This window comes from Alnus glutinosa, chromosome 10 (genome assembly GCF_958979055.1).
Source record: "Alnus glutinosa chromosome 10, dhAlnGlut1.1, whole genome shotgun sequence".
NCBI lineage: Eukaryota > Viridiplantae > Streptophyta > Magnoliopsida > Fagales > Betulaceae > Alnus > Alnus glutinosa.
This window is the reverse complement of record NC_084895.1, coordinates 14,676,051-14,702,500: the sequence shown is the minus strand read 5'-3', so window position 1 is coordinate 14,702,500 and position 26,450 is coordinate 14,676,051. Positions and strand designations below refer to the sequence as shown.

Below are 26,450 nucleotides of genomic sequence, written 5' to 3'. Positions count from 1 at the left end.
ACACCTCAGTAGACATAAACCACAAGGAGCACATGTTCGCACTGATGTTCGGAAAGCCCAGCGGACACCTAGACTCGATAGCTCATGTTCGATGCTGTGTCCGAATAGCAAAGTGGTAGCTGCGAACAATGAAGATAGCATACAACCGTCCAGATGCTATGCTAGGGCTATGCCGTTCGGACGCACTACTAAAAACTTTTGAAGAAAAGCGTGTTATTTGAAATTGGTTGCTGCTTGACATTAGGACGTTCTCTGTCTTAGTCCGGGCGCCGCCCAGGGAAATTCGAGTTTGTGTTAAATTAGGTTTTCCAGAGCCTATTTAAAGGGGCTCTCAAGCTATTGCTTTGTAAGGATTCAATACTGAATTCCGTTGTGCTAAGAGAGGGCATTTAGGCAGAGATTATAATATTTGCTAGCTCTCTTAAAGTTTTGTATGTGATTTGATCAACCCGTTGAAGTCTAGTTTAGGGAGAAGTCTTAAGTTAAATGAGTCAATTGAAGACTCCTTCAGAGAGGAGGTCTGGTTGGAAAGCATTTACGTATAGGTACGTGTCAGAGTTAGAGGTACGACTACTGCATCAGGTTATGTGAGTATTACTGCCTTGTAACTAGCTTTGTCTTTTGAATAGTGAATTTTATGGGTTTGACTGTCTTGGAGTGGTTTTTTCTCTTTGTTGGTAAAGAGTTTTTACTTCGTCAACAAAATATTTTTCTTTAAATTCCGCATTTAAATATTTTGTTGCACTATTGATCACACGCACATAAGAGTCACATAATATATTTTTCACATATGAATCTTTATATCATATCCATATGAATTGTTTTAGATCATTTTACATAGTTTACATGATTAGATTATACTTAGTCACTAGTCATACAAAGTAAGTGTTGTTGTCTTGTTGATATGAATAATAAATCACGTTCATTGTTAAATTGTTATTTCATAAGTAATATACTATATTTGTTATAATTAATGTATACATATATTTATTAATTAGTATTTATATATATAAATATATATGAGCTGAGCCTTTATACAAATATGGTCGATCAAATTTTATACAAGTATATATCATTTAATAATTGGATTTTAATAATCGAGTGGCCCATAAACTGATCTTCGTCTCGAGTCCGAATAAGCTTATGGATAACTATACTTCATTTACGCCGCTTCTTCTTGACCAGTGCCCACGACCACTCGCTAACTTTGAAAACTCAACTGTGCAATTTCGTCAACGCAAAAGTAGTGGCACCTCCGAAGTTCAAAGCAACATCAAGGGAAATGCTCGGATGTCTCTGCTTGCATTCGTGATCCACAGCTAGTGACTGTTTGTTTCGCAAGAAAATTTGAATCGTTGACGGAGAATCCGAGATGGGTTTGACCGAAACCTTGAGGTCCATCGATTGGCGGCAAGAATCATACCCGACATATGAGGATTTCATAATCCTTCCCTTCTTTGCTCTGTTCTTCCCCACTGTTCGATTTTTCCTCGATAGGTTCATTTTCCAGGTACCGTCTCATATATATATAAACAAGCTCATAAAGTTCATTCTTCTCTTTTATCTATTTTTTGGTTTGCATTGTATTTTGTAAGGGTATTACCTCTCTTTTCAATCTATTGGATTATTGAGTATTTTATTTATCAAATGTTTGATTGACCCAGTTAGGTTTTTCATTTTTATATGATGGGTTGTGCTTAGTTCTCTTTATTTGCATACTTGTTGGATTCAGTGATATGTGGTGAATAAACGTGAAACTTTTGTTATAGTCTTAGAAGCTTGTTTTAACGCTTTTTTTTTTTTTTTGTGACTCCCATTTCGGTAGTTAATCTGTCTTTCTGTTTTCCTTGTTTTGGGTTAGTTAGAGAATGAAAGAGAAGAATTTGATTTAAATGGAATGGTTTTCATGGGAACGAGTACCGATTTCTTAGCAGTCTGTAGACTCTGTACCATGGATTGTGTATCTGCTTTGTTCCATGCTTGATGGGGCATGGTCACCCTTTTGTGTCTCTTCTGGCCAGCGGTGTGAATATTTCATTGGTCATGGGAGTATTTGTTTTAAGGGAAAATTACACTTGACCCCCGAAGTTGACACTAATTCGCAATTCTGGTGCCAATGTTTTAATTGCGTCAATTGCAGCCCATAAAGTTCAAGAAATTTGCAATCCACCCCCTTCTATCCAATTGCTCTGTCTGATGAAACAGAAATGCACCCACATGTGCGGCATGTGAGTTTTTTGGGCAAAAAAGACGGAAATGCCCTCCTTCTCAGCGAAGATGGATGATGTGCTTGATGATTATGGATATTACAACCAAAACAAAACAGATGACGATGACAACCCATTTCGGTGTTTCTTCTAAAGATCTCCCTCCACTTCCCCTTGCCATGATCCTGAACTCCCCTCGTCAGCTTATGGACCGTTTGAGTGTTGAATTTTTTGAATAAGAATAATTTTTTGAATCTGTTTGCGGATTTCAAGGCAATAGGAACTATACCAACATTTTGTAGCTAGAAAGAACTCAACAGGAAAACATAGAAGCCGGAAAACTACGAAAACAGAGCATCCATGGAACTTGATCTATGCGTGAAACTATATATATATAAGGAAAAATACACATATCCCCCTCAAACTACCATTCGATTGTCAATGTACCCCCTAAACTACCAATTGTGTTAATATCCTTCCTCAAATTACCAAAAAATGTCAATGTCCCCCCTAAGACCAACAAAAAGACAAAAATGACCCTAATTTTTTTTGAATAAGAAAAAAATGTCCTTATAAATTCAAAAAAAAAAAACTAAAACTAAATCTAAAACAAATAAATAATAAATAAAAAAAACTAAAAAAAAATTATTAAAAAAAAAAACAAATTAAAGAAAAAAAGGAAAACAAAATAATAGTAATAATAAAAGAACGATTTTTTTTTTAAAAAAAAAAAAAACGAAAAAGAAAAAAGAAAAAACAGTTTTTTTATTAAATGAAAGAACAATTTTTTTTTAATTTTTTTTAATTATTATTATTATTATTGTATAAATTTTTGTTATTTTATATTTTTTAGAAATTTTTTTTAGTTTTTATTTTATTTTAATAATTTTATGAAGGGTATTTTTGTTATTAGAGGGATATTGACATTTTTTTGTAGTTTAGGGTGGGACATTGACACAATTGGTAGTTTGGGGGAGACATTGATAATGTGGTGGTAGTTTGAGGGGGTTATGTGTGTGTATATATATATATATATATATAATTTGATTTAATTTGAATAGTATGTACAAATGAGGGAATCCAGCATGGGTAAATATGAATGTAGTATTTTATAGGAACTGGAGGATGGAAGAAGAGAATGGGCAAGAATCCATTGTCCCAACCTAGCTTTGCCTCTTCCCCCCAAACAGCGACCAACGCCATTTTTTTTTTTTTTTTTTTTTTCAATTTCGAGAAAACTCATTGAAGGAGATGAGCAAAATGCAGCATTTTGATGAGGGCATTTCCATCTTTTTGGCCCAAAAAACTCGCATTCTGCGCACGTGGGTACATTTCTGTTTCATTAGACGGAGTAGTTGGACGGAAGGGGGTGGATTGCAAATTTCCTGAACTTTATGGGCTGCAATTGACGCAATTAAAACATGGGTATCAGAATTGCGAATTGGTGTCAACTTCAAGGGGGTTGTGTAATTTCCCCTTGTTTTAAAATTCGCATTTAATTGCCTTTGTTTAGTCTTGCCTTATTATGAAGCTCCTTATTGATAAAGCGTTTCTAAGTCATGAAGTAGCTCTGAATTAGTATTACTCCTACAGGGGTCTTGATTAGTAAAGCTAGTTTTTTTTTTTTTTTAGATGAAATATAAAGCTAGGTTTTGCTAGCGAGCATATATAAAACTCCTCATATTGATCAATGTGCTTAGTTATTTAGCTTATTCTTGACCTGTGATCTAGGAACGTTGTCATTGACGGATTAAACATGCTTTTCCCTATTGTTCTCCCACTTTTACAGCACCATTGTATATGCTTTTGTTTGAAAATCCACTTCTTGAAAAATATAAATAATGACTCCTAATTTAAGTGTGTGTGATCAACAGTTCACCAAAATATAAATGCAGAAAAGTAAATATGACTGAAATTTTGGTGACGAAGTGGAAACTCTTTGCAACAAAGAGAAAAACCACTCTGGGGCAGCTAAACTCAAGAAATCCACTAACAGAAGAAATAGCTAGTTACAAAGCAATCGCACTCACATACTCCTGATGCAGTAGTTGTACTTTGAACTCTGACATGTATTTATACGTGAACGCCTCCCAACCAGACCTCTTGCCTGAAAGGTTCTTCAATGGACTCCTTTAGTTTAGGGCTTTTCCCTAAGCTAAACTTCAATGGGTTGATCAAATCACACAAATAAAAACTCTAAAAGAGCTAGCAAATATTCAATATCTACCTAAACACCCTCTCTTAACACAATGGAATTACATATTTTTTACAAAACAATAGCCTGAGAGCCTCTTTAAATAGGCTCTAGAAAACCTAATTTGACACAAACTCAGATTTTCCTAGGCGGCGTCTGGACTGGGTAAGTGAGCGTCCGGACGTCAAGCAGCAACCGACTTCAAAATACACGCTTTTCTTCAGAAGTCTTCAGAAGCGTGTCCGGACGGCATGTCCCTAGCGTCCGAACGGTTGCACGCTGTCTTCACTGTTCCCAACCACCAGTTTACTGTTCGGACACTGCATCGAACATGAGCTCTCGGGTCTAGGTGTCCGCTGGGCTATTCGGACATCTGTGCGAACATGTGCGAACATGTGGTTGGTGTCTGTTGAGGTGTTTGGACACTTCTTCGAACGCTGTTGAGCGTCCAGACGCTTCCTCTTGCCGCCGGGACTGTCATAATGAAAACCGCCTTGCTGAGCTGTAAATGTGTCAGAACTTTCCTTGTCTCATGAAATTGCCTTCCTTAAAATATTTGATGCAAATCTTGCCGTATTAAGCTCTTTCCTTGTTGGAGAATATATTCTGCATAACTCTAGAAAATTCTCTAAATCATGGTGTTTCTGTTTCAACAGTACCCTGATATGGTAGTGATTTTTGTCAACAGAATATAACCAATAAACTAATACTTCTTGATTATGCTAAAGGCTGTTCTCTATGTACTGCTTGTTCAGCTATACTCTATACTAGAAAGCTCTTCTAAATTTGGACAGTGTATGCACTGAACAGTTGGTATTAATTTTCTTTCAGATAGGAATGTGATAGGTCATACTTATGCTGTGATGAAATAGGCCAAATGGAGCACTAGGCTATTTCAGATGGTAAATATTTCTCAGAACATGGAGTGTGATACAAACCCTTGTTTGAATTGAAATTGAGATACTGTTGCAAGTTCTTACCCTCTGAATCTTCTCTAGTCTTTGCTCATACTTGAGCTAACCTTGGCCATTGTTTTTTCTAACTCACCTCATCCAGTTCATGCCACGAAATTGTAAAAGCTGGTATATGGCTCCATTGCATTCTTACGAGTTTGAGAACTTATACTTAGAAAACAACAAAAGTGGGTGCATAGATCCATTTTCTATTGCTTCGCTTCCTCATTTGAACTTTCTTTTTATTCTTTCTCCAAATCATAGTGACAAATATATTCATATTAAGGAATTGTGAATGTGACTGCTTTTGCTCTGTTGGTATTTTTCTTGTTTCTTTTTCCTCTCTCAGATATTTTCTTTCCCTTCCTTTTGCCTGAGATTTATTTATTTATATAGTTTTTGGTCTCTGCAATAAATCTGTATATTGTAGAAGCTGGCCAGTCGATTGATTTTTGGAAAGGGAGCTGAGATGCTAGATGTTGAGACAAGCGAGAGAAGGAAGAAGATAAGAAAATTTAAAGAGTCAGCATGGAAATGCATTTATTTTCTTTCAGCAGAGCTTCTCGCTTTATATGTAACTCATAATGAGCCTTGGTTTTCTAACACAAGATACTTTTGGGTGGGACCGGGACATCAGGTTTGGCCTGACCTACAAATTAAGTAAGACTTCCCCGGTATATATATAAAAAATTTGGTTCTTTGATGTAACATCCACATTGGCTCTTATAAAAAAAAAAAAATTCCACACTGGCTTAGCTCTATCCATGCATTCATTTGTAATTTAAACCAAAGAAGGATATCTTTTTTGTTTATTCAATACTGACTGATTAATGACTATCAGGTTGAAATTGAAGGGATTGTATATGTTTACGGCTGGATTTTATACATACTCCATATTTGCTTTGATTTTCTGGGAAACAAGGCGTAAGGACTTTGGGGTGTCCATGAGTCATCATGTTGGAACCCTTATTCTCATTGTGCTATCTTACATTTTTAGGTATGTTTTGATGTAGTGCTCTTTGTAGCTTGGTCATGTACTGTTAATCACAATTCCAAGCAAGCAAGTGTACTACCAACTTAATACTTACCTATAGAAATTATTAGGGTTGTCTTCATTTGAAGTCATTAGTATGTTATTCCTCTTGCCCATGTAGAAAAAAACATGTGGCTCTGAGTCCGTGCAATGATTCAAATATCTGGGATATTTAGGTTTTATACAATAACCTGTTTCTCTCCTATTTCTTGCAGGTTTGCCCGTGTTGGCTCAATTGTTTTGGCTCTTCATGATGCTAGTGATGTATTTCTGGAGGTAGGGAAGATGTCCAAATACAGTGGTGCTGAAAACATAGCTAGCTTTGCATTTGTTCTGTTTGTTTTGTGCTGGACCTTACTGCGCCTTATGTACTACCCGTTCTGGGTCCTATGGAGTACTAGGTTTGTATATATATATATATTATTTTTATGGACCTTGATAAGTGAGTGGCCGCTAAGAATTGAACCTGTGCACTTGCACTTAATGGCCTCAAAGGCTGAGACTTTTATTATTACACTAGGCAAGGCCCCTTTTGAAAGAGAAAAAAAATGAATGATATTGTATTCTTGACTTCTCCAAAAAAATAAATAGATAAATACTGTTGCTAAAGAATAGTGCTTCAAAATTTATCATTTAGTTTTTGTATTGTTTTTTAATTTTAATTTTTGGATTTCTTTTGTCCCTTTAATGCAGCTATGAAGTTCTACTGACCTTGGACAAGGAAAAATACCCAGTGGCTGGACCAATTTATTATTATGTGTTCAATACTCTTCTATTCGGCTTGCTTGTTCTTCATATTTATTGGTGGGTGTTGATGTGCCGGATGCTTGTTAAGCAAATCCAAGCGAGAGGCCGGATTAGTGACGATGTTCGATCTGGTGAGTGAATTCTATGTTCCTTAAGTAGTTGTGTCAAATGAACATATACACATTAACAATTGTAGCATGTGGACAGGTATAAAACAACACTGAATTCTAGTAGGGAATTTTTCAAAGGGATATGAGGATCCACCTTTAATGTCAGCTGTCTTTATCTGGAAATAAAAATCACTATGAATGTAGGAGGATCTATTATTTTTAGTAATTGGAAAAGAATCTTCTTTATTGCACTCTCTACAGGGGCATAGTAGTGAGCTGACTTCTGAGTATTCAGATTCGGTTATTCAGGTTATAAGGGGTTGGGTCATTAGTATAATAATATCCTAAGGAGCTAACTCTTCCATGGATTAAAGGGGACTCAGTTTTATTTTTATTTTTTCTTTCTCTATTAGTCAGTCTGAATGTATTATAATAAACAGGAGTATGAAATGTTGGAGATTGTTGAAATCAAATCACTCTGTTGAGGTTGTCATACAAGGGGAAATAAACTAATCATGCCTTTTTTCTAGCTATTGTTCATAATATTTTGCATAATATCAGAATATCTGCTGTAACATGCTACTTACCGGTTCTGGTTCATTTGGAAGACCAACCCTATTGATCAAACACATTGAATGGCAGGTTGGTTGATATTTTGGGTCAGAAATTTCTAGAACTAGTTGAAAAGTTGGGATTTAATCTAACATTCATCATGCAGAATGGTAGACTTTCCCATTTATCTATGTACGTCTTATAACCTCGCAAATGTGATTAAAATGAGAGTTAGGAACAAAGTTTAGATTTGTTGAAGTGCATTGATTTTTGGTGAACTTCTTGTATTCATTCACATCTGTTTTTTTCTATAAGTAAGAAATTTTTATTAAAAAGCGTAAAGCGCCTTTAAGTATACAGGGAGTATACAAAGGAACGGCCTAGCCAGCCCACAAAACAAAACCCAATACAGTAGAAGCCCCCAAAATACACCCAAACTTGCTCCGAACGCAACCCAATCCAACCTAGCAAGCCCCCAAAACCCATAAGAAAACCCAAACAACCCTCCCAAAAAGCCACCCACAAACCCAAACCCGAAAGCACCCAAACCCAACAAACCCCCCATACCCGAGCCAATGGAAACAAGCAAAGAACAAGCCCAAAATACAACGAAAATACTAGAAATACAGGGAAATAAAGTATATATATATATAAAGCAGAGGCGGTGGCGCGTGGTGTCCGACGAAGGCGTGTAAATAGCTGGAGAAGCCACCGGTGAGGCGCGTGTGCGATGAAAAGGCCTCAAACACTGTAGATCTAACCCCAAACTTCAGACACACCCACAGCCACATGCACTGGAACAGCTCGTGGCGGCCACTTGTAGCTGTGCCGACAGCAGAGAAGAACCAGAACAAGACGGAAAGGCCCCCGGTCAGGCACGTGCATGGAGAAGAGAACCCAAATGCCATAGATCTACAACCCAAGGTGCAAAAGAGCCAAAATAGCCACTTTACACCAGTGTGGCAGCCACCCACTGAAGCAGTGATGACGGTAAATCAGGCTGGCGAGGGAAGCGGAAGAGGATCTACCCCCAACTACTGTAGATCTGCTCCCAAGAAGAAAAACCCAAAACAAAAAAACCAAAAAGAAGAAAGAACACTAAAGGATGTAGATAGGAAGGGGACCGGAGGTGGGAAGAGGGAGGGAGGACCTTCCTCCCTCCTCGCTAGGCTTACTCAGAAGAGGGGACCAAGGATTTTTTTTGTTGAGAGGGAGACGAGAGAGAGAGAGAGAGAGAGAGAGAGTTACAACTGAATTCATTCACATCTGTTGCTTGATACATCTTCTATTTTACCGTTATTTTTCAATGAACTTGACTATTTGAACCTAACCTAAGTCTTGCTCTTATTTTTACTATTTTATGAATGCATAATAACCTGATTATAAAATATGTTTGGTTATTTTTATTTATTTTATTTTATTTTTCTTTTTTGCAGATTCTGAAGATGAAGATGAGCATGAAGATTGACCAAGAAACAAAATTTATCGTCCCTATGTCATGATCATTGCAAAGGTAATCTGGTAATTGGGAGAAGCCATTTTGATGCTCCATGCAAGAAACCAAATGACTTTAGTGTTTTCACAAAGAACTAGTCCACAGATGTGGTTTGAATTCGAGTCACCATTATTATCAATAAATTTTTTAATGAAGTCGCTTTTCAAATATCTGAAGTGATCCGTATTTTGAGCACGTGATTCTAAAAACAAATTGATGCATAAAGTGCGGCAAGAAACATCTGTTCTTAAAATGCTTATGCAAAACACAATGGGAGAATTTTACTTGGGTGGGAGGTCAAAATACTTACTGCAGATGCTCTTTTTTTCTTTTCTTTTTGTTTTTTGTTTTTTTTGTTTTTTTTTTTTTGTTTTGAACTTCTTTTTTGGGGCGGGGGGAAGTGGGGTTGTTTGAGCGTGTCTTGTTGTACATGCATTATCTGTGGTCCCCTTCTTACTTCTGTTGAGAGAGATTCTTTCCTGCCGTTTCTCATGCAGATGAGAATGGTGTAACGTCTACATCTGATATGTTCTTTCTGCTAAATTGAGAAACTTGTTGCTGGAGAACTCCCTTAAAATTGAAAGGGTTGTATATCAATATGAAATCAGATATGGAAGCAGGTTTTAGAGGGTAGCAATTGGTGACAAGTTTCATTTTATCTTAGATTTTGACCTATGCAAGTTGCCACCTTAAGTTCAAGTTCGCTGGCTGGGAAATGATTTATTGTACGGAAGTTAACAGCTGCTTGAAAGTTTCATAGATGTACTGAAAGACTTGATCCTGCCGAGTTGAGAAATTCTAGTTTGCCTTTGATCATTTTCATGAATCTTGTGACTTTTTCTCTTTTACCTTACTGTAGTCTGATGTGTCCATAGGCAAGTAAATATTTTACTGATGAGTTGGCTTGGTTGGTGTAAGCCGACATCAAGTTTCTTCAATATTGTGTTTCATGCATATTAATGAAGAAAACACTTTCTTTTTGTGAGTTTGCATTTTGGCTAATTGCTTGGTGGCAATTTACAGGAAATGCTCTTATTTTGTATCAATTCTGTTTTTTAAAGAACTTTAATTCATTTGATCACTTTTGTATGGAGGGTTTTTAGTGGCCAGGGGATTTGAACCTTTTTATTGCATTTCTATATAGTTGATATACTCATTAAAAATAATGTATAAGGAAGTTATTGTAAGAGCACTAGCGCAGTAGACATCCAATAGCTCATTCTCTTATCTATATATAGAGAAAATCTAAAAAAAAAATAAAATCACACAAACCTACTTGCAGCAGACACCCTATGCATTCCTAAACCATTGGTTAGCATTGTAGCTACCCAATAACTTAAGAGTTCATTTGGGATTGCGATTTGATAGATAAAAAGTGCAATTTTAAATTAAATCACAGAAAAATGAACAGGTTAGGAATTGCGTTTTTTAAAAATTGTGATTTGAAAACGTAGAAAATTGGCTTTTTAAATTGCAGATAAGGGGGTGTCTTTTTTTTTAAAAAAATGCAGAATTTTAAAGGTTAACCTGCGATTTTAAAAGTCAAATTGTAATTTTGTCAAACGCTTAACTGCAGTTTTAAAAAATTACACAATTTTTAAATCGCACTTTTTTAAATCACAAAACCAAACGAATTTTTATTATATTCATATATAAAAAAAAATGATTTTAAATTTTTAAGGAAAAAAACTTGTACTCTCTCTCTCTCTCTCTAAAATATCTTAAATCCTCTACAACCTTCCGTGGAAAACTCCATGGGTGTGCTTCCCTCCCCATCATCTATCTCCCTTCCATACCTCTCCCATCCACCTTTTCACATAACCATCCATACAACCATCATCTCCAAATATCTTTCTCTCCGTTCTCTCATCCATGTTACTTACTGTTTTGGGCATTGGAGATACGCCATAAACTCCATCTACCCATCTATGTTTCTGGCATTTTTCTTACTCTTTCCGCCACCATATCGGATGTCAGCAATTCCATCTGCTCCTGGCCGAGAAACAACCAGTATCTTGAAGTTCTTAGATTTGATGTTTTTCAACTTAGATCTACTAACTTCAGGAGGCTTCACCACAATACGCTCCACTCCATCGGATTCTCGACTGTCTCCTCTTCAATCCACCATCAGCCACTTAGTTGTCTGGTTCCAACTCGTCGGAGCGTGCACTCCACGCGCTAGATCCAGATGACTTTCGAGCAGATTTCCACCTTCAACGACCTTGTCCACGGGTCTACAACAGTGGTTTCTCTAGAGCTTTTGATCTGTTATTAGTTGTGCCTGCTTTTCTCTACCCCTTGCATAGGGGTTGTTACTCCCTTTACCGAATCAGTGCCCACCCAATCCTTTCATCAGGGTTGTTTTGAACAGAGTTGAAGGCCTTTGCACGAGTCATGCCCCTGTTCTTCACTAGTTTGGTCCTTAGTTGACTTGTTTGGACAAATCCTTGGCTTTGTCCAAGGTTGATTGGGCCGGGACATTTTTAGTTCTTCTGGAATTGGAAAAACACCCATTCCCTCCTTCTTGTGATAGGCACAACTGTATTAGATTTGGGTTTTTTGTTGGGGTAACCCACCCATCTGTTTTATTGCTTGTAACCTGCTCTTGATGAATGAAAGTGGTATTTACAAAAATAATAAAAAATAAAAAATAAATTGTACTTTCTCCTCTCTCCTCTCCCGCCGATTAGTTCTTCACTTTCCCTAAAATGCTCATCGACCTCACTTTAACTCATTTCTTACTAAATTTTCGCAGCATCTAACACTTTTTTTTTTTTTTTTTTTTTTTTTTCAGGTTAATTCAGTTTTTTCTCATTTGAGTGATTGCCATTTTTACCATATCAACATGTTTCTAGGCCTAATTTGAGTCAATTTCCCATAAGCTCAAGATCCCCTTTTTTGCTAAGATGGAAGAACCAAGTGTTGTTCAACAAAACAGTAATCTCAATTCCTCGAGAAACATTCCTCAAATCTCTCTCACGTTCATCATCGTCTTCTAGACATTGGATGCCATGCTACTATTGTTGATGATAGCCCTCGGTTGGTTGCTGGGAAATCAAAAATCAGTAGGTTACTTAAACTTTTCCACAATTTAAGGATTTAAATCATTTTTCACTTTCTTATTTAAATGCACTCTACAATAGATTCATTTATCATTTCCCTATATCATTTAAATATTCTTTAAATTAATATTCAATTTACCCCCATGTAGTTGTCAGAGATTTGCAATTCACCTACCAATGTTTCAATTTCGTTAATTGCAACCCATAAAGTTTAAAAGATTTTCAATGTACCCTATTTTGTCTATTGGTGCCGTCTCAAGTGACGGAAGTCAATCCACGTGCGCAGCACATGACTTCTAGTGAGAAAAGCGGACGAAAATACTCTTAAAAATGAGCCTTTCATTTCTGAAATCTTTTCAACACCATGCGCGTGCCTTTAATGTATATGCTGGTTCGAATTTTGGGAGAGAATAAGAGAGGAGAGAAGAGAAACGAAGAAGAGGATTTCCGAGAAAAGGCTAGGATTTCACTGAGAGCTAGTTGAAGGAGATGATGGATTCCTCAACGTAGGACTCAGCCACTGACTCGACACCCAACTCCACTGAGCACTCGAAGGAGAGGATGGATGCAACCTCGGAGTCCACGCAGAGTGTTGCTATGTTTTCATGGCAACAGTATGCTATTGCGAGCAGCCGATGATTGTGAAAATGTCACACACGTTAAAAAAATTTAGAAGAAGGTTTCTAGGGTGTGAAAATTGGAAGGCAAGTACTCCTTATTTTATTCAATTTTAGGGTTTCATTTTTAATTTGGGGATTAAAATTTTTTTAGGGTTTCTTCTCTGTTTTAGGGTTACTTATGATCATCTATAAATGACATTTTGTTTGCAGATGGCACAAAAGCAGAAAATTAGAATTAAACTTAGATCATACTGGGTTCTGTTAATAGAGGATTCCTGCAAGTAGATAATAAAAACAACACTAGCATTGCCATTTACATTTAAATTGCAAAAAACAAAATAAGGAGTAATAATTGGCCATCATCAATTTAGATTACTTTGTTATGTGTTTTGTAGAATAATAGAGATTGTAGTTTCTTTGAGTGGGTTGATCCCAAAATGTGTGAATATGGTCAGAGGGTTGTCGGTTGATTGAGTGTGTGGCACGAAAGTTTGGTAGCATAAGGTAAACGATGTGAAACCATGGTTGAAGTAGAAGTTGGGAAGGTGAAGGCAGAATTGAAAAAACAACTTGAGAAGATGTAGTCTGAAATTAACAATGAGACAAAGTCAGAAATCGCAAAGTATCGTAAAAAATCGAGATTTGGGTGATCGAATTCAAAGCAATGAAGAAGAATTACCATACAATGCTTGTGTGTTCATGGATTTTGTTTGCACTGTTTTTTTTTTTTTTTTTTTTTTTTTTTTTTTTCCAGATATGCAACAAAAAACCAGGAGGACAGTAGAATTCATCATATGAGGTTGCCCTGAGTTGTGATTGTGAGTGGACACGTTTTTTCGACATTTTTTTTTGACATGTTTGTAGGACATGCCTTTCATTGGACATGTTTGTTCGACATGCTTTTTGTTGGACATGTTTGTAGGACATGCCTTTTGTAGGACATTTATTGTACTTATTTGGTGGTTGAAATAGAAGTTGGTGATTTGTAAGCAAATTATTGTATGTATTAAGTTGTTTTGTTTGTGTAAAATTCTGGTTTCTAGATTTATAGTCGTGTTTGAAGCTTGAATGTGTTGTTGTGGTAAGTTTTGGAACAAGTTTTGTTTGAAGCTCGAACGTGTTGTTATGGTTTCTTTGGGGTCAATTCAAAAAGACTTCAGGACAATACAATGGGAAACACCATGCACATAATACTGGACATTATTTCCAGCTTATATTTAGGTTAACTGAATTCCTACAAAACCATCCTCACTATCAAAACCTGTCATAGGAGCATTGGTTATTAACCATACATACACATAGCAAAACCTATCAAAGGAACATTAGTTTTTAACTGTAGTGCATGTGACTTGTATTTCACAAGTCTTTTACTGTGGGCCCCACGATTGTTGACTTATTTTTCTCCTTTGTACACACATTTGTCTTGGGTTGAAAAGCTTCTTCTAGAAGCTTGGTGGAAAGAAGCTTCTCGTGGAAGCTTTTGAAGAATAAAGGCGTAAGCCTTTTGTTGAAAATAGTAGCTTCGGTCCTTTTCTTAGTAGTGTGGGAAGAGAGCTTTAGAAGACAAGAAGAAGAGGAGTCTTGGCTAGAAGTGTTTCGGCAGCAACTTTATGAGAGAGATAAGTCCCTTTTTTGTCTCACTTGTATTTCTCATGTGTGTTAAGAGATAAGGGAACTAAGAAGGGTTTTCTCTTTTGTATGTAGTTCTCTTTTGTTGTGTGAAGGTGGGATAAGGGTGTATTGGGGCTTTTGGGTTTGAGTGGTTGTTCTTTATATTGCAGTTTGTACTCCATCCTTTTGATAGTAGATTTCTCTTGGATCGTCTCCGCTAGTGGATGTAGGCTTGTTAAACCGAACCACTTAAATCTTTGTGTCTTTTAAGTTTGTGTTGTTATTTTGCTATTTTGCTTCTTTGGTGATCCTGGAATATTAGTCTATTACAACAAGTTGGTATCAGAGCTTGGATCTTTATTTTGCGAGATGGCTAATGCAGAATTTGATGTAGAAAAATTTGATGGTCAGAATAGTTTCAGTCTTTGGCGCCTCAAGATGCGGGCTTTGTTACGGTAACAAGGCTTGGCAAAGATTTTGGATGGCGAGGTGCCATCAACATCATCAACGGAGGAAATGAAGGAACTTGAAGAAAAAGCCCACATGCAGTGCAATTTTGTTGTCTCTTTCAGATAGAGTTTTGAGAGAAGTTGCTGATGAAGAAACTGTTGCTAGACTTTGGAAAAAGCTAGAGAGCTTGTACATGAGGAAATCTCTCACTAACCGGTTGTATTTGAAGCAACGGTTATATACCCTCAAGATAAAGGAAGGTATGCCTCTTTGTGATCATCTAGATAACTTTAATCAAATTATTTTGGATCTGAAAAATATTGATATTAATTAAAGTAGATGATGAGGATGAAGCCTTGATTTTGTTGGGTTCACCATCGGATGTTTTTGATAATTTTGTTAATTCAATGTTGTACGGTAGAGATACCATCTCCTTAGCTGATGTTAAATCGGTTGACCACATAGCAAGCGGTATTGATCGCCACAACCCAAGTCTCTAGACAACCCGGCATTTGAAAGCATGCAACGTGCCCTCTCCAAAAGAGTCTTGTTCATCCGCTCAGTAACCCCATTCTGCTGTGGAGTATAACTAACTGCTCGATGTCTAGCAAGGGTTGCTCTATGATGAGTGCCAAAAAGTGTATATTTGGACCCCTTAATTTACATTAGTTAAACCTTTAGCTTTGTTATTTTTTGATATTTTTGGTTAGTTTTTGTGTATTAGTATTTTGCAGGTCATTGAGAAAAAAAAAATAGTGACTTTTAAGTAAAATTGCAAAGACGCGGAAAAATTGTCTCAATTTGGCCCACTTTCAAATTTGAAGAGAAAATGCATATATATAGAAAGGACAAAAGGTGAAGGTTTTTTTTTAGAGATATTAAAATCTAGGTGGAGAGCTTCTTTAGAGATATTGGTAGCAAGTCAGTAAATGCATGGGCAGCACCAAATATCTTTGACCAAACATACAATTCTCTCAATCCTGTGAATGTGCAAGACTTGCAATGAGAAAAGAAATTGAGGCATGCGCCGTGGGGCACTTAATGCAATATTAAGGCAAGTCATGTGGCACCTTTTGAAGAGCAGATTTTTGAGTTTCTTTTTTGACTCTTTCCATAATTCATGGCACCAAAACAGCATGAGACATTGCGCGAGGGGGACCAACACGAGACCTAGCTGGTTCTTCCCAAAAATAACGGACAGCAAGCATGAATGAAAAAGAAGACCGGCTTCTAGCTCTTTTACGTGAAGACATATCAGGCGGCCAGGATTGAATATGTCTCTCTCCAGTTTTGAGAAGGATCGGACATGCACGTGATCCTCTTTAAGTATGCAACACTAGAATTTCCTTAAAAGCCAATTCTGTCCAAGAGCAGCACCATAAAGACAGGGATTTTATTTCCTTTAACGAAGAGACACGAATTAAATGCAAGGCTCTTCCTTTCCAATTGCTAAGACACGATTTCCCATGATAGTCAACATGATTTTCTCCAAGGAGAGACCTAAAGCAGCGTAAATATCCAAGAAAAGGACATAGTTGGACAAAAAGGAATTAAAGGGGCAGCACCGTCACTTGCTTTCTTTTGGAGGTGCCAAATAAAACTCCTAAGACTTGGTACTATATATACGTTTGTTTTGCCTTTGTAAAAGGTGTGTGGGGGTGCAGCCCTGCCGTTGAAGAACTATTGCACTAAGTTTCTATTTTCTTGCATTTTTTTGTAAGTGTTTAATTTTAATGCTTTTAATTTAAGGTTTTAGATTTTAATTATTATTATTATTATTTTTTAATCATGTGTAGCTAAAGTTTTCATTCAGGTTGATGATGAAACCTCACCATTGAAGAGCAACAATGTTTTCATGCTAGTTTATGCGATTTGATTTTATGTTTATTTTTTTTTATTTCTAATTATTCTACTTCTATTCGATTTTTGAGATGATTTTTGGGTATCTCTTGTAATTTCCGGATACAAGTGATGATTTGAGGTTGTCTCATTTAATTGATTGCTTGGGTTTAATTTATCAAAATGTTGGGTATTCAGCGTGTTTCGTTCTACAAATACATTTGATGATTTGGTTAAAACCGGATATCTTTTGTGATTTGTGCAAAGAATGGATTCATTGAGTGATTTAATTAATTTTTGAAGCAAAGTAGAGCATACCTAAGATTTGTATGGTGAGAACTTCAAATCGGTGTAGATGAGCATAAGAATACGTTGCTATGATTTGGTGGTTGTGGATTCTTGAACCTTAGAACCTTATCTTTTGTTTTCTTGAGTTTATGTTTTTATTTTGTTAAAAATCTCTAAATTTGGAACTAGGTTAAAATAGGATTAGTTTAAATATAAATTAATTTTTGCAACGTAATTCCTTGTGGCATCGACCTCGCACTTGCAAAACGCTATATTGCAAACGATTCGTACACTTGCCAGTACATTAAAATTTAAACAATAAGTTTTTGGTGCCGTTGCCGGGAAATTGTTTTGTTTGTGGAAATTGATTTTTTGTTTGAATTGATTTTATTTTTCTACTAATTAAGGTAGATTTGTGTTTCATATATCTGTTGTTTTGTTTCTGTTTTGTGTTCTAAAAAAAAAAATTGCAATTTCTTTTTGGTTCATTTTGTTAATATATTGTTTTTGTTTGTTTCTTGTTCTTTTAGTTTATTTTACTTTTCTTAAAAAAAAAAAAAAAAAAAGAACTTGGTTCTTTTTTTTTTTTTTTTTTTTTTTTTTGTTGCATGTTATAGGGTGTAATTGAAGCATAGATTTTTCTTTTGATGATTTTTCTGTACAACCTGCTTCACCTAGTGGTAGGACATCCACTCCAACCAACTACCCTTATAGTTTCAACCCACATGAACCATGTTCATATTGCTCAGATCTTTATCATAGTACTAGTAATTGTCCATCATGGGGGAAATTATGCAATTTTTCTCGTGAGCAAATGAACACTAATTTCTCCAGCCCGGGGTTTGATTCAAATTCTAATTTTTACAACTCTGATTGGAGCAACCATTCTAATTTCTCGTGGCAAGCTCAAGCCATGGGAAATTATGCTCCCCAATACAATGAACTGCACTATCCTGAATATCTGCAGTTCGATACCCAATCTTCTCATCCCTCATCCTTCATCCTTCATCCTTCAATCAATCGGCACCACAGTCATCATTGGAAGATACTCTCAAGGCCTTCATGCATCTCACAGGTCAAGCTATTAGTGACATGAAGAATGCTACTGTGAAAAATACTCAGGCGATTGCTAGGATAGAAGGACAGATAGAATATTTGGTTGCTGAAGTCATTAGAATAGAGGAAGAAGAGCTTCAGGGTCAATTGATGGCTGGCAGGCACTACATGATTGATGAGGATGATTACAAAAATCCTCATTATGAGTATGTCCAAACCACCAGCACACTTGGGAGTGAAGGAGTTTTTAAGGAAATTGTTAACAAGCCAAGTCTGAAAGGTCCTTTTGGAGAGAGTTGTGATTAATTCGAATTCAACCTTGACTTGGTACCTGAGCAAGATGAGGCCTTATTGGATTCCAGTCCTGAGATATGACCTGAGAATGGGGAAACCACTAAGATATCATTCCCCACCACATCTTCTTCAGCAGCTGAGGAGGAAGAGAAAGGAAAGCACTTGGAATTTGTTGAGCACCTGGAGCACACAGTGCTCCCGTCAAATTCAAATTCATCCAACGACAAGGAAACGAGTATTGAAGCTCATTCCTTCATCACAATCCCTCTTGAGACACTTCATGAGCCCCAAGCTTCAATTCTTCAATGTCTCAAAAAGCCATCTACTGCTAAAAGCCTCAAGGATCAATGCACACAAGGTCACAAATCTAGGAACCATCATCCTACGAAGATCCTTCGAAGCAAGCAAGTTGGCTACATAAGAAAGCGACCCATTCTACCAGGGGGATATCAAATGTTAAATAAGAAAGGGTGGAAGGGATTGGTTGGACATCCACACGATCAGGGAAGGCGTTGTAAATTTTCTTTTCCATTTTACTTTTAGCACATTTAATTTCTTTCATTTTTCATTTAATTTCTTGTTATTTTATTTTTGTTTCTGACAGCAATTAACCTTTGATGTTTGCTTCTATGAGAAAATGTTGTTGTTAGTTTTGTTGACAGGTGTTTGGTGTTTAAGTTTGGGGGACTCCCTAGCCTTCTTCACACCTCGAATTCTCCTTCCCTTCTGGTAATGTATTTCTGCATTATACATTGAGGACAAAGTGTAATTCAAGTTTGGGGGTATGGAAAAACACTCTGTCTGTTTATTTGTTTGGTTATTTTTAGTTGTCTTTTTGTTCTTAAAATGTTGAAAAAAAAAAATTGTTGTTGTCAAGTTTGAGTCAAACCGTAACTATGATTTGCATTTCATTGGCTTGTGTAAAGTTTTGAACACATCATGTCATTAGGAATCTGAGTCTTTTGACTTATTTTTGGGCTAGTGAGACTTCACTTGTTTGAGTTGAATTATCACAAGCACATTAGCATGTAATCTGTGGGGTATGAATTTGTGCTTAATCTTGTGTATTTTGAGAGTTGTTGGATGACCTATTGATAAATAACCTTGGCTTGGCTTGTAAGATATATATATATATATAAAAATAAAAATAAAAAAAGAAAAAGAAAAAGAAAAGAATAAGATCATTTTGAGTTTTTCACTAAGTAACCGGGACTCTTGCCTCACTAAGCATTGAGTGTTTGCGTCAAAATGTGAGAATTTCAATTTGGTTGATTGTATGGTTAGTTTGGCTTCATAGCCTTTTTGACTTGAGTAATTAAGTCCTTAGGGATGTTTATACATCTAGTGCCCTAAGACCATTTGGTTTGGGAGCCACTGGCCCAACACTTGTTACATGGGTTAATTAGAAAGCTTAAAGGAGCCGAACATTGCACAGCCTACACAAAAAAAAACAAAAAACAAATATATATATATATATATATATATATATAAAGTAATTTGCAAAACTGGAATTGGTTGTTTCATTTGATAGGGATTCCAATGATTTTTGAGGTACTTATCTTGAGATTAAAATGAAACCTCATGATTGCATGTTAATTTTACTCTACACTTTTGAGAAATTGTGATGTCTTAATTGTCCATTTATGAGTGATTTGATGTTGGATCCCCTGTTGATGTTGATGATGGGGTTTATCTTTTTAAGCTTGCTATTAACGTATGAACCATGGTTTGCGTAAAAACTCTTTCTTGTTGACAACATAGTGTTTCAATGTTTGTGGGTATCATCTCTGGCAAACTCTCACGAGATTTCACTCGTCCACTAGGGGGTCCTAAGGGTTTAAAAGGCTTGTTGCATACGCTAAATGCAATTGTCTCTCCCACGAAAGAGGATTTATGTTTCATGCTTTGATTTTGTTTTTCATTTTGTTTTGCCAAGGGACTAGCAAATATAAGTTTGGGGGTATTTGATGAGTGCCAAAAAGTGTATATTTGGACTCTTTAATTTACATTAGTTAAACCTTTAGCTTTGTTATTTTCTGATTTTTTGGTTAGTTTTTGTGTATTAGTGTTTTGCAGGTCATTGAGAAAAAAATAATGATTTTTAAGTAAAATTGCAAAGAAGCGGAAAAATCGTCTCAGTTTGGCCCACTTTCAAATTTGGAGAGAAAATGCATATATATATATAGAAAAGACAAAAGGTGAAGGTTTTTTTTTTGGAGATATTAAAATCTAGGTGGAGAGCTTCTTTAGAGATATTGGCAGCAAGTCAATAAATGCATGGGCAGCACCAAATATCTTTGACCAAACATACAATTCTCTCCATCACGTGAATGTGCAAGACCTGCAATGAGAAAAGAAATTGAGGCATGCACCGTGGAGCACTTGATGCAGTACTAAGACAAGTCATGTGGCACCTTTTGAAGAGCAGATTTTTGAGTTTCTTTTTTGACTCTTTCCATAATTCACGACACCAAAACAGCTGAGACACTGCGCAAGGGGGGCCAAAAGAAACACGAGAACTCGCTGGTTCTTCCCAAAAATGGCGGACAGCAAGCATGAATGAAAAAGAAGACCGCCTTCTAGCTCTTTTACGTGAAGACATGTCAGGGGGCTAGGATTGAATACGTCTCTCTCCAGTTTTGAGAAGGACCGGACATGCACGTGACCCTCTTTGAGTCTGTAGCACTGGAATTTCCTTAAAAGCCAATTCTGTCCAAGAGCACCATAAAGACAAGGATTTTATTTCCTTTAACAAAGAGACACGAATTAAATGCAAGGCTCTTCCTTTCCATGCTAAGACACGATTTTCCATGATAGTCAGCATGATTTTCTCTAAGGAGAGACCTAGAGCTGCGTAAATCTCCTAGAAAAGGACACAGTTGGACAAAAAGGAAAGGGGCAGCACCGTCACTTGCTTTCTTTTGGAGGTGCCAAATAAAACTCCTAAGACTTGGCACTATATATACGTTTGTTTTGCCTTTGTAAAAGGTGTGTGGGGGTTACAGCCCTACCGTTGAAGAACCATTGCACCAAGTTTTCATTTTCTTGCATTTTATTATAAGTGTTTAATTTTAATGCTTTTAATTCAAGGTTTTAGATTTTAAGTTTTTTATTTTATTTTATTTTTTTTTTATTTTTTTTTAATCATGTGTAGGTAAACTTTTCACTAAGGTTGAGGATGAAACCTCACCATTGAAGAGCAACAATGTTTTCATGCTAGTTTATGCGATTTGATTTTATGTTTATTTTTTTATTTCTAATTATTCTACTTCTATTTAATTTTTGAGATGATTTTTGGGTATCTCTTGTAATTTCCGGATACAAGTGATGATTTTAGGTTGTCTCATTTAATTGATTGTTTGGGTTTAATTTATCAAAACGTTGGGTATTCAGCGTGTTTCGTTCTACGGATACATTTGATGATTTGGTTAAAACCGGATATCTTTTGTGATTTGTGCAAAGAATAGATTCATTGAATGATTTAATTAATTTTTGAAGCAAAGTAGAGCATACCTAAGATTTGTATGGTGAGAACTTCAAATCGGTGTAGATGAGCATGAGAATATGTTGCTATAATTTGATGGTTGTGGATTCTTGAACCTTAGAACCTTATCTTTTGTTTTCTTGAGTTTATATTTTTATTTTGTTAAAAATCTCTAAATTTGGAACTAGGTTAAAATAGGATTAGTTTAAATATAAATTAATTTTTGCAACGCAATTCCCTGTGGGATCGACCTCGCACTTGCAAAACTCCATATTGCAAACGATTTGTGCACTTGCGAGTACATTAAAATTTAAACAACACTGTATTTGATTTGGAGCTCGAACAAACTAGTATTAGAGTGGAATTTATTAAATTCATGAGAGAACCAAGCACATTGATGTCAGATATCATTTTCTTCGGGAGGTTGTGACACAAGGTGACATCACAGTGAAGAAAATCGGTACAACAGAAAATCCAACAAACATGTTGACTAAGCAGTCCCAGTTCTCAAGTTTAAGCATTGTTTGGACTTGATTGGTGTTTGTAACTTGTAATTACCCTTTCGGGTGTTGGAGGAGACTTCATGAGGAGATTTGTGTGGAGGACTTGATAAAATTCTAGTCAAGGTGGAGATTTGTAGTGCATGTGACTTGTATTTCACAAGTCTTTTACTGTGGGCCCCATGGTTGTTGACTTATTTTTCCTTTGCACACACGTTTGTCTTGGGTTGAAAAGCTTCTTCAAGAAGCTAGCTTCTAGCTTCTTTTAGAAGCTTGGTGGAAAGAAGCTTCTCATGGAAGCTTTTGAAGAATAAAGGCATAAGCCTTTTGTTAAAAACAGTAGCTTTGGTCCTTTTCTTAGTAATGCGGGAAAAGAGCTTTAGAAGACAAGAAGAAGAGGAGTCTACGCCAGTAGTGTTTCGGCAGCAACTTTGTGAGAGAGATAAGTCTCCTTTTTGTCTCACTTGTATTTCTCATGTGTGTTAAGAGATAAAGGAACTAAGAAGGGTTTTCTCTTTTGTATGTAGTTCTCTTTTGTTGTGTGAAGGAGCGATAAGGGCGTATTAGGGCTTTTGAGTTTGAGTGGTTGCTCTTTGTACTCCATCCTTTTGATAGTGGATTTCTCCTAGATTGTCTCCACCAGTGGATATAGGCTTGTTAAGCAGAACCACTTAAATCTTGGTGTCTCTTGAGTTTATGTTGTTATTTTGCTATTCTGCTTCTTTGGTGATCCTGGAATATTAGTCTGTCACAACATTAACCATGCATACACGTAGCAAAATCTACCATACATTCCAAAGGAAGAATACATACATTACGGCCATACATACATTTTCTGTCAAAGGAAGAATTAAAATACACAACAAAACCTACCATACATTCAAATATCCATATCAACTATTGGATCAACAACCAAATTATGCACATGTGCATTGAATATATGCAGACCAACTGTCTATCAACTACACAACAAAAAACATTCAAAGTATTGTCTATCAAAAACACAACCAGATTCTGCACATGTGCCTAATACAACCATATCAACTGCATATTAACTATCTATCAACTACACAACAAAAAACATTCAAAGGACTATCTATCAAACTAACGCTTCCAATCTGGCTTCATTTTCCTCATTTTTGCTTCAACAATTTCAATTGTCTTTTCAGCAGATGCAACCACACGTTTTCCCTTCATTTTGGCTGTCGCATGAGATGCTGCCCCACTAGTTCCAACATCTCTGTTCAGACTTGGACCACCTCTGGTTGCAGGGCCACATCTGGTTGAATCCCTTTCAGTTAGATCAATGTGTATAGGGGGAATGGGTTTGGTTTGACCACTCTAAAAAATAGCTGCGACCCTTTGTGATCGTCGTCTCCTTGATGCAAGTACTGGCTTGGTTATCTTTGGCACTTGTGCCACTCTGCCCCATCTCTGAGGTGGGAGACTCCTTGCAGCAAGTATAGGACATGGTGTGAGTCCACTTGATCCAATGGGCTGATTTGTCTTTGTACCCTTATTCCAATAACAAAACACAGTAGCACTCACATAAGAATAATACAAAGAAAACAAATCAAAAAAAAAAAAGAAAAAAAAGAAAGAAAAATTATGAGATAGTACCTTTTGAGTGGCCCTATGTTTGGATTTGGTCAGTGTAGGAGTCCTGGAATCAATACTTTGTGTCTGACTTGCTGGAGGTGGGGTAGGCAATGCAACACTTACTTGACTCCTATTCATTGGACATGCCCTTTTATTGTGCCCTTTTCCTTTATAGTTGGAGCATTTTATCCTTACTCCAAATTTCCCTATTCTATTTTTATTTACGGATCTCTACTTTCATCAATTCCCTTTTCTTAACTTCTTTGGTCTACCCGGGGCCGCTCTTGCTACTGGGGGTTCCAACATGTCATGATTGGTTGTTATCCATTGATTCTCAATGGGCATTGGTTATATAATTGGCTCGTTGCTTTCTTGTACATCTCCACAGAATAGTACTCATCCACATAATCCTCTGCATTCTTGCAACTATGTCGTATAGGAGTACATGTATGCACACAAGGGATTCCAGTCATTTCCCAGACCTTACAACCACAATTTTTTCTCCTCAAGTTCACCACGAATTGTCTGTCATCTAGACCAGTCACTTGAAACTTGTCATCACCAGCATATAGGGCAACACAATCCATTGATTCAAACACTATTGCCTCCAACTTTTTTGCAATTTTATGAGTTATCTTCCTAGTTGAATTTTGAATGCCCTCCCTCTTAGCTTGATATCTCCTTATAAGCTTTTTCCTTATCATCTCCAGCATGGTCAAGATAGACTTATCACGAGCCTTTATAATGTATGAGTTAAAACATTCACATATGTTTTTCTGCAAAAGGTCACACTATGCAATTGGATACATGTTATCATTGTCATCTCATCTAACTGCAGTTAGGAGTTGCCCCTTAAATGGCCTTTTAAGGAAGCACCCATCCACCCCTATCATATGCCTGCAAACTTCTAGAAAGCCCTTCTTCATGGCTGCTAGGAAACAATACAGTCTAACAAACCTTGGATTCACCTCAAGTACTGGTGTAAGGACCAAGAAAAATAAATGGGAAATTTAGTGTTAATAAATTATATTTATTTTATAGGATGAGACTAATAATAAATTATAAGTAGAGAAATTGCTATGATTGGAATAAAAATGAGTTTAAGATAAAATAATAGAATTAAAATAATAAAATACTACTAATAGGTCTTTAGAAAATAATAATAAATAATAATAACAGGTCATAGTTGAATAAATAATTAATTGCATTAATAAAATGTAATTTGAATAAATGTTGGGTTATATATTAATTATTAAAAGATAGGGTTTTAATATAGTAGGGTCCTGCAGTGATTTATAAAAGTTGAGGGCTTTAAAAACAAAGAAAATCCCCCCATACCATGTGTCAGCACCCGGTTTGCAGGGAGATGATAGCCTTATCTTCTTTCCCACACACACACACGTGGCACTCCCTCTCTCCCCCTCTCTCTGTCTTCTATTTCTTCTTTCTAACTTTTCCCTCTCGGTTGCACCTCACTTGACTTCCCTCTCCATTTCATATCGTCTTCCCATCACACACCACAGAGAAGCTGTGAGAGAGTTCCGGTCATGAGTCAAAGAAGAGAAAAGTTGGGTGTCTTTGGCCATGGGGTGTTTATGAGGTAAAAATCCCTAACCCTTTCTTTGTATTTTGGGATTACCCATTGCCTAGATTGCCCAAAAATCACATGATATTTTTAGAGCTTTGTTTGGGTTGGAATTCTAGGTTTCTCTCTTATTTTAGATTATTTTGGGAGATGTTGTTGGAATTTTGGTTAGGTTTTTATGGGGGTTCGACGGAATGGTGGGTTTTCTATTATGGTTGTGTTGACTCCATGTGTTTGATTAGAAAATCCTTTAGGCTTTTGGTGGTTGGTCTTTATGGATGGCCAAATTGGGATCACGATAGTGTTAAAGGAAGTGTTTTTGAACGAGTGATCTAGAAGGGCTGATTAGGGTGTATTTTGGTTGAATTCGAAATTGGGAGTTGGATTTGTGATTGGTTGATTAACATGTTGCTGTTGGAATTTTGGTAGTGTTGGTTTGGTGTTCAATAAGCTAAAATGGATTGTTGGTAGTTTTGATGTTTGAATTCTGAAGGGTTTAGTTAATCTCTTGTTGTGGCCGATTGTATGTAAAGGAGGGATTTTTCTTGTATTTTCATGAATGGCCATGGATATTGAAGGTTTGCTTGTGGGTGATTCTTGACCCTATTGGTTGGAAATATTACTAACTGCTAATTCGCAAAAGTATGGTGTTAGTATTTTGGCCTCATTCTGTTTGGACAAAATCACTTATGTCTAAAAGATGCTGTAAACAGGGATTCCACTTATCAGAGCATTTTCAGAAGACTCTACATTGCGAAAAAGATAGAAGAA

General features: G+C 36.4%; 1 protein-coding gene across 4 annotated transcripts; it reads left to right on the top strand.

Moving 5' to 3' along the window:
* Nucleotides 1-1,138: 1,138 nt before the first annotated feature.
* On the top strand, nucleotides 1,139-10,276 carry LOC133880356 (ceramide synthase 1 LOH3-like). 4 transcript variants are annotated; one of them, XM_062319312.1, is made up of 7 exons: nucleotides 1,139-1,510; nucleotides 5,785-6,014; nucleotides 6,196-6,351; nucleotides 6,603-6,788; nucleotides 7,081-7,265; nucleotides 9,233-9,309; nucleotides 9,956-10,276. In XM_062319312.1, the coding sequence occupies exons 1-6, from the start codon at nucleotides 1,373-1,375 to the stop codon at nucleotides 9,262-9,264; spliced, it is 927 nt and encodes a 308-aa protein (XP_062175296.1). In that variant the 5' UTR covers nucleotides 1,139-1,372; the 3' UTR covers nucleotides 9,265-9,309; nucleotides 9,956-10,276. The 4 variants fall into 4 exon arrangements, with proteins under 4 accessions (XP_062175296.1, XP_062175295.1, XP_062175297.1 ...); XM_062319311.1 differs by having other exon boundaries at nucleotides 9,789-10,276; XM_062319310.1 differs by lacking the exon at nucleotides 9,956-10,276 and having other exon boundaries at nucleotides 1,140-1,510; nucleotides 9,233-9,461.
* The last annotated feature ends 16,174 nt before the right edge of the window (nucleotides 10,277-26,450 follow it).